At 51.3% G+C, this 8,855-nt stretch overlaps 1 protein-coding gene across 1 annotated transcript; it reads left to right on the top strand.

The window, feature by feature from the left end:
* The first annotated feature begins 239 nt into the window (after positions 1-239).
* On the top strand, positions 240-8,389 carry LOC144468368 (uncharacterized). Its single transcript, XM_078177790.1, has one exon. It carries the CDS (start codon positions 1,668-1,670, stop codon positions 4,917-4,919), a length of 3,252 nt encoding a protein of 1,083 aa, XP_078033916.1. The 5' UTR covers positions 240-1,667; the 3' UTR covers positions 4,920-8,389.
* The last annotated feature ends 466 nt before the right edge of the window (positions 8,390-8,855 follow it).

The raw sequence follows: 8,855 nt of genomic DNA on the forward strand, positions 1-8,855 counted from the left end.
GATAGTTCCGAAGATTAGAAAGAGCTAGGGAGAACGCTAGCAAGTGACGGCGTAGAGGGGGTGGCGGCAACGGCTTGAAGGGTAGGGGGAGAGCGGTGCCTTGGCGCGAGCCCGAGGACTCGAAACTCCGGAATTCCAACCGACAGAACAGTGCCGGCGGTCGTACGACGCGGGTCTGGAGAGTGTGTGTATTGTATAGAGTGAGAGAGCGAGCGACCGAGCGGAGCGACCGCGTCCGAAGAGAGGGGGCGTTCGGTGGAAGAGGGGGGAGAGGGACACGAGGTTGAGGACGATCGCTAAGGCTATTTACAATCGCAGTTCGAAGGATAAACCGCGTGCCCGTGTGTCGCTGTATAGTTCTCGGCGTTGTGCTCACGGTGTTCCGGAATTCGATCGAGCGAAATCTTGGATCCGCTGCCGATATATCACCGTTAAACAGCGGGGATCCGAAGAGTGGATCGGCGCTCCGAGAGGACCGTTCGCGCTCGATCTACCGGTAGCAGCGGTATGGACACGAGGCCAGTGACAAAAGTGAGAAGTGATAGCTCGTGATGACCAATGATTCGAAAACGGGGAGTTCCGGTTGGACTGCGTGAAATCGAACGTCGGCTAGTCGTCGGGCGGCGCGACGGGCACGAATGAGACAGTGGTGCATCGAGCTGTATCGAGACAATATGTAAATTTCACGGGTCGCGCTGTTTTGTCTTTTTTTTTTTTGTTTACTTTGGTTCGGTAGCCCGCGATCGAACGGCCAGAGTTCTGCAGGACTTGTGCAATCACGCGGCGTCGGTGGACGCAATCTGGCAAAGGGAAGAAGCCGTGCACGGGACAGCCGCCGCGGAACATCGGTAGCGTCGTTGTCGTCGTCGTCGTCGGCCGATCGTCGAGGCGAGGGTGACGATGCCGCACGCGGTGATAAACTCGACGTCGCACCAGGTGGAGCGATCGGGGTTAATTTTGACTTTCGTGCCTGGCGTATGTGCGATCATATGATAAATGTAGAACACGTTGCACCCCGGTTTTTTTGTTTTTTCCGTTTTGTTTTCCGTTTGGTTCGGCTACCCCGTCCCGCAGTATTGTTGACCGTGGCGAGAGTATTGGCGACGGCAGCACACGTGACTCCTGTTTCGCGCGTCAACAGAGGCAGCATCGTCCATGTGCTCTACGCGAGGAAACCAGTGCCAGCAGCGGTCGTCGACGGCTGAAAGGAGGGAGGTGCGAGACGTCGCTACGTGACGCACGTGTTCCTGATCCCCGACCAGCGCACCCAAACAGTTTGCGAGTTTTCTCTCTATACGTAGTCGGTTTTATCGAGTTTTTTCGAGTCCGATAAGTGGAAAGAAAATCGACAAACGGGACGCGGCACGCGGAGGTCAGACTGTTAACGAGTCTCCGCGCTCGCGCGAGCGCGTTACACGCGCGCGCCAATGTGTAGTAGGATATCACCGGTTGTGTGAGAGGTGCGTCGTTCGTCTTTGTCCGATATTTCTGTTACGGACCCAAGTGCTCTGTGCTCGCGGCAAAATTTAAGAAAAAGAGGGACAAAACGCCCGCCCCCGGGCTTCGTTTTGCCGGGGAAAAGCGAGCGTCTAAGCAGAGAAAAAAGAGCGAGAGAGAGAGTGCGAGAGCGGGAGAGAGAGAGAGCGCGCGCGAGCGAGAGAGACAATATGAGTGAGATGACGAGTGTCGAGCAGCAGCAACAGCAACAACAGTGTGTGGGCGGCAGTTCGAATCCGGAGCATCATTGCAAGGACTGCGGCCTCTACTTTGAAAGCGATAAAAGTCTGGAAGTGCACCTGCGGTATCACCAGGAGAACTTGCTGAGTCAGTGGGCGAGTCAAGCGCAGCAGGAGGAGAGTAACAACAACAATAGCAAAGCTGGCAATCACAACAGTCACGTGGGCGTCAAACGCGAAAGCGTGACCGCGCCGGCGGACTCGAGCGAGTCTTCCTCGAGGCCGCCCTCGCAAGACCCTTCGTCTTCGCAGCAGCAGCAGCAACAACAGCAGCAGCAACAACAACAGCAGCAGCAACAGCAGCAACAATCGCAGCAGCAATCTGCTGGCCACAGCTACAATCATTTCCAGACGCCGATGTTCGGCGAATCGAACTATTTTATGCAGAACGAAGCGGCCTATATCTTGCCCCATCATTACTCACCGCCGCGGGAAGAGACGCAGAACAATGGCGGCGGCGGTGGTAGTGGTGGTGGTGCTGTTGGCGGTGGAGGAGGTTATTCGCGTTACCATCCGTACCAGCATCAACAACATTTTGTACCGGAACGTACCAGTTCGGTCAGTTCCACTAGTCCAAGGAGCCCACCAATTCAGTGTGAAAAGTGCGGTGCGGTGTACGAGGACGCGAATCAACTCGGTGAACACGTAAGGACGAACCATTCGAATTCACCTAGTGGGTACCCGGGTCAGCACCAGTATCAGCAGCTGGGCGGCAGTCCACAGCAGCCGAATCAACAACAACAGCAGCAGCAGCAGCAACAGCAGTCGTTGCACGCGTCGCCGCCGCAGCCCGGCCAGCAGCAACAGCAACAACCTGGCTACGATTACAATGGCGGGCAAGCGGTAAAGGCTGAAGTGAAACAGGAGCCGGAGGAGCAGGCGGAGATCTTGGACCTGGACTCCCACAAAGTCCAAACGCACAGGTACGAGGAGGAACTGATGAGGCTCCATCAGCAGCAACAGCAGGAGCTGCAAATGCAGCTACATCAGCAGCAGGTGTTGCAACAACAGCATCAACATCAGCAAAGGGCAGGCCCGCATTCGGTGAGTTCTATGCTCGGTTGGCCGCCGGCCGCACAACCTCACGATTATCATCCAGGGTTATCGCCGATGGGCCCGATGGACAGTGTCTCGCCGCTGCCGGATCAGGGTCAATTTATGCGCGGGCAACACATACCGGTGGAGTCGCCGCGTCACCCGGGTTCACCCATTATTACGAGCACGCAGCCGATTCCTGGACATCAGATGCCCGGCGCGCTGCTCCAACAACCGCCGAAACCTCCGCCGTTGGCGAACCAATCGTGGAAAAGTAATGAGGCGCGACGACCAAAGACCTACAACTGCACCGCGTGCAACAAGTGGTTCACCAGCTCGGGCCATCTGAAAAGACACTACAATACCACGTTGCATAAGAATGCGGTGAAACAGAGCAATCAACCTGATCCCGCCAACCTGCCTATCAGCGCCCACCACCATCCAGGCAGGGACAATCATTCGGGGAGCGGCAGGAGCGGAGGACCACCGAGATCACCAGAATTATCTGCTTCCGGGAGTCCCCCAAACTTGATGGCAGGTCCCTCGGGAGAGGCAGCGAGGGGCCTGCTTCACACGCCCACCACCACCAGTCTCTACAGCAACAACAATTCCAACAACAGCAACAGCAGCAGCAGCAGCGAATCTTCGGCGGCGGCGCTAACGCAACACCAGCCTTCGGCGGTCCACTTGGGCTCCACAATGGTGCCGTCGCTCAATTCCCCGGCGCAATCACCAATGGCGGGCCACCATCAGCAACAAATGAGTTCCCCGTCCCATCAGCTGGGCCACCAACAGCAGCAGCAACAGCAGCAGCTCCATCACCTGCCAATGGGTTCGCCGTCGGGCCAGCTTCCGGTCCACCATCCCATGAGTTCACCCATGTCACCCATGCACCCGCCACCGGCGCCCCACCTGAGTTCGCCTTCGCCAATGGGCTCGTCCCACCCGCACCACATGAGTTCACCGTCTCCCATAACGCCGGGCTCGGTCCACCCAGCAATGGCTTCGCCCACGGCGATGGGGGGTACTACGATGCCTCATCAGCCGTACCCAAACGCCTTGCCCCCCCACGTTACAACTACTACCAACATCCCGGGCCTGCTGGAGTCTATCACCATCCAGCTAACTACTACTGGTAATGAGATGCCTTTGGCTTTCAACGGCCAGTCTCAGCACGAGCAATCTCACCAGCAGCAGCAACAACACCATCAACAACAGCAGCAGCAGCAGCAACACCATCAACAGCAGCAGCAGCAGCAGCAGTTGTCTCAGGATGTTTTACCTGGTTTCGGGACCTTCAGCAACCATCAGAGGTCCTTACCGAGTTTCACTCAATTCAACGTAACCGGGTGTTTAATTGGCCAAAATCAACCACAGGCCGTTAACGTGGGGGGGCTAAGTCCGGAGGAGAACGCGTCTCCTCAAGATCGATCGTTCAATTCGCCTGGATCGAACTACGATCCGTACAGCGGCTCACCGCCTCGATACGAGACCCTCAACACCATCGACATGGATATGCAGCCGAACACCGACGGTATGATCATCAAACAGTACCAGGTCCAGACGCATCACGTGTCGCATCCGCTGCACCACCATGCCCGCGGTCACCTCGAGGCGAACAACAATCTGCCGCATCTGATCCAAGCGAAGGAGGAACTGAACCCGAACGTCGGCAGACAGTTCGAGAAGGATCACAAATCAAAAGGCAACAGCGTGGTCACGAAGGAGCATCAGGTGACCAGCACGAACACCGGCTCGCACTACATTTCCCAGGACGGCTTTCACAAGTGCATCGAGTGCGACAAGGTCTTCAACAAGGCCTGCTACCTGACGCAACACAATAAGAGCTTCCACTCCGGCGACAAGCCGTTCAAATGCAATCAGTGCGGCAAGAGGTTCCCCCTCGAGTACCTGCACGCGGAGCACTTGCAGAAGCACGCCGGCGACAAGCCGTACAAGTGCGAGATATGCCCGAAGCAGTTCAACCACAAAACTGACCTCAGGCGGCACATGTGCCTCCACACTGGCGAAAAGCCGTACGCCTGTGATAATTGCGGCAAGGGATTCATCAGGAAGGACCACATGATGAAGCACCTCGAGACGCACAAAAAGAAATCCAACAACCACAACGTCCATCTGCGGGCGTGATTTCGAAAGTTCGAAGGGACGTGCATCGTCGTCGTCGCCGTCGCCGTCGTCGCGGAACACGCCGCTCGTTCTCCGATGATCCACGCCCTGATCTTCAGTGTTTGTTTATCGAAAGGTGAGATCGTCCATACCGCGCATCGTTCCCGCGAGCGTACGCGACAACCACCGTAAAATCGATGATCCGCGCATTATCAATCATAGAGACACTGTGACTCACGTGCATGTACCCGGTCGAACGTGATCAGATTTGTATTTATTATATAATTCTCGGTTAAGGCAATCCCCCCCTCCCCATTCCCTACCCGAACTATCTTTGTCATTCGATTTTTACACCTGGCAGGAAACCATTTTTAAATACCCCCCGTCCCCCATCCCCCTGATAACCCATCGTGATGTTGTTTTCGTTTGTACAGAAGAAAAAGTATTACGTTCGTTTTTCTCTAAGCAGTTTCATCCGTTGATCGTTGTTATTTAAGAGTTGAAAAAAAAAGAAATGTTCATGCGCACTCTCTGGCAGAAGTCAGTGAAAGTGAGAGAGAGAGAGAGAGAGAGCCGGGCGGTGCTCGGGAAGAATGATATCGGTGTGTTTTTGCTCAACTGCGTAATATTTATTTGAATCGCTGACTCGGAATTATTGGATCGAGATACCCTTTTTAGCGCGTTCCAACGTGAACCAGACGTGTGCCGGTGTACCGGGGGGAACGCGGCGACCGCGTGTGGCGGGCTATTTTAGAGTTTTGAAATTGTCCGATTGGTACCAGATCGTGAACTCGACGAACGACAAATAGAAACAGCCGGTTAATTCTCGTTTGTACACATAGAGAGAGAAATAGAGAGAGAGAGAGAGAGAGAGAGAGAGTCGCGATACGCGGAGTTGATCGAGAAAAATTGCCAGGGGAACGTCTTGTTTTTTTTTGTTCCATTGTCGATTGCTCGACTCGGCGGATCGCGACGGTACACACGTTTCGTAAAATAGCGCAACACCCGCCACGACGTGTTCCCGTTCCCCCGCCGACGCCGGATGTTCGTTTCTTTCGTGCCGCAACAAAATAAAAATCCACGCACTCTCGAACGATAATAACTCCGAAAACGCGCTAATGGAGATTTCTAAAGCGACGTTGGAACCTTCGAAGCTTAACAATTGTACAAAATATGTTAAATGTATAGACGTATGGTTAATTCTAATTATCATCACTTGTAATTAATTCAACTCAATTTAAATATCGTCTAGAAAGTGATTAATTAAAACCTATTCATAATATTCGTATTTTATAGCGCCATAATAAGCGTACGTATGCCGACGGAAGGCATCGCGGAAAAAAAAAGCAAAAAAAACATGAAAACGATTCGCAAAGTGAGATCGCGCGAAAAGACGCGACGGCGAGCACGTCGCGGACACAATTGTATAATGTGAAACATTATTGTCATTCGTGTAAACTGTATGTTTAGCGTTTATCGTCGCGATTGTTTTGTTTCCCCCCCACTGTTTCGTTCCGTTTGTTATAGTTTCTTTTTTCTTAGTCGATAAATTCGTCGAGAGGTGAATAACTTCCCCGACAACGCGGAGACAGAATGGACGTATTTAATTTCAAATTTAACGACGAGCCTCTCGACAAAACCCGATTCACATTCCAGGGAGAAATCTCGGTGACATTCCATGTTCGTCGCGAGTCCACCACCACGCCGTGGCGTCTTTTCATTTTCTTTTCCTGTTTAAACGATAAGATTAGCCTAAGTTCCCGCGAATATGTACGTTGCCCGGAATGAATCTTGCTCGTGTCGTGCTTTTTTTTATCGAATAAAATGACACTATTTTTACGAACGCCAATCGCAGGAAAAAAAAACACACACGTTGTCTCTTTTTTTCTTTTTCTTTGTTATTTATTTATTCGCAGTCGGCGACGTTTCGCCGGACACACACACACTCACGCGCACACATACACGCACGCTTTCGACGATGTCCACGCGCAAAAAGGAAAACACGTTCGCGGCGTTTCACTCCGCGGGGCTGCTCTCCGCCCTCGGTTATCAGTTTTCGGTCACCGCGAATTTACGCGCGAACGCGCCGCGCGATTGATTCGGCCGTAATTCGTTCGATCAATTTATAATCGTTCTGGTATCCCGCGCAGCGTGATGCATCTAATTGCGCGGCACCGTGACGTACGATCAATTAATGCTCGATTAATTGCCCGCGGAGCGCGAAACGAGCCGATCATCGAGGATAGGAACGGGTCTCTTCTCTCTCGCGACACGAGCGAATTTCCCTTCGAGCTTCGCACAGCTTGTTACACGCGCGCACACACGATGATACATACACAGCCGCGCGCACACGCAAACATCCCTCGCAATGCAAAGTAAACGTTGACCTCGCGGTAACAATATTTCGCGCGTAATTATTTCACCGGCTATTATTTCTGTTAGTTATCGTTTAACAATCGATCATTGCCCGTTGTTAGCAGCCAATCGTTCCGACCTCGTAATCGTTCCCCAAACAGCAGCCTCCGAATTTGTAAATTCATCGCGAAGGATGAACGTTCGATTAATTAATTATCGTTGCGTTTTTGAACGACGTTCCAGTCTCCGTCGGTTCCGTTTCGTCGAGGTCCGTTTACGCCGCGCGCTTCCCTCGAAATAATCGAACGGCGATCTCGTTTTCGATGTCGGTATTTATTCGATAGAAATTGATGCATCATCCGGTGCAGTGTTGTTTTTTTTTATTAAAGGGGGCAGGGAGTTAATTACACTCTCGAAAGCGTGTCACCCTTCAATTATTTCGAGCAGTAGGCAGAATTGTACATACGATTACACGCAGCTTGTTCGAACGAGATACGGTCGCAATATAGAGTTACACGCGCGCACGACACGTACACACACGCGCGCGGATAAGCACACTTAAGACGTCCTTTCACGAGTTTCCATATTTTTTTCTTCCGTTTTTTAAAGTAGTCTCGTAATAAAAAAAGTGACGAAGAAATGATACGTGAAAGCGAGCAAAAAGACGATAAATTATATAGCACTCTTGCCATTTTTACTACGTAATATGACACCCAGAACAGACTACCTCAGAGTTCAGGAATTTAACGATGAATGAAAGGAAGAAAGAGAAGATGATGAAAGAGAGCCAATGCAATAATAATAATGTTATTAAAGAAGAAGAAAAAATAAGAGAGATGAGAGGGAGAGAGAGAGAGAGAGAGAAAAAAAATTGTAGGGAGAGCGCGCACCCGTGCGAGCGGAACGACGTACTTCGATGTATCCATCGCTCTTTGTTTCGTATCCGTTGATAAAAAAATCGAACGTTGTGGGAGTCCGGAAAAAGAAAAGGAAAGATCTTTTTTCACCCCCCCGCCCGTGAATCCGAAACGAGAAGAAAAAAAACACAGTATTTCGAACATTCCATCCGCCGAGCAAATATTTATTCTTGTTACACGAAATTCCTGGTGATCTTTACACTCGTTCACGAATTAGTAGAATAAAGGAGAAAGTCGGAAATAATAGATTCTCTTTCCTCTTTATTGTTGCCCGTAAGTTCCTCGAGTCGCCCGCCGGTCGTGTATTAGAGCATTTAACATATAGGATCTAATGTAAACGAGAGAGCGAGAGAGCGAAAGAAAGAAACCGAGAAAAAAGAGAGAATGAGAGAGAATGAGACGATAGATGGGGGCCCGTAGAGATGGATGTACGTTTTAGAGACATATCAAACAGTATTACTGTACACTCAGTTTTATTATTAAATAATCGTAAAGTTAAAGGATATAGAGGGTGGCGTGGATGGAGGGAAGCAAGAAAGAAAGTAAACGGTGCGACGGTTACAGGAAGAAAAGAGAGAAAAGTGAGGAAGCGCGATCGTGAATATACATATTTCCGATAATCATATCATTGTCAGACTTTTATTCGTCTTGCGGACGCGTTTAGGCGAGAAGAGGAGAGAATCGG

This window comes from Augochlora pura, chromosome 1, assembly GCF_028453695.1.
Source record: "Augochlora pura isolate Apur16 chromosome 1, APUR_v2.2.1, whole genome shotgun sequence".
Taxonomy (NCBI): Eukaryota; Metazoa; Arthropoda; class Insecta; order Hymenoptera; family Halictidae; genus Augochlora; species Augochlora pura.

Coding starts and splice junctions, on each gene's coding strand:
- LOC144468368 (XM_078177790.1), top strand. CDS start 1,668: ATGAGTGAGATGACGAGTGTCGAGCAGCAGCAACAGCAACAACAGTGT.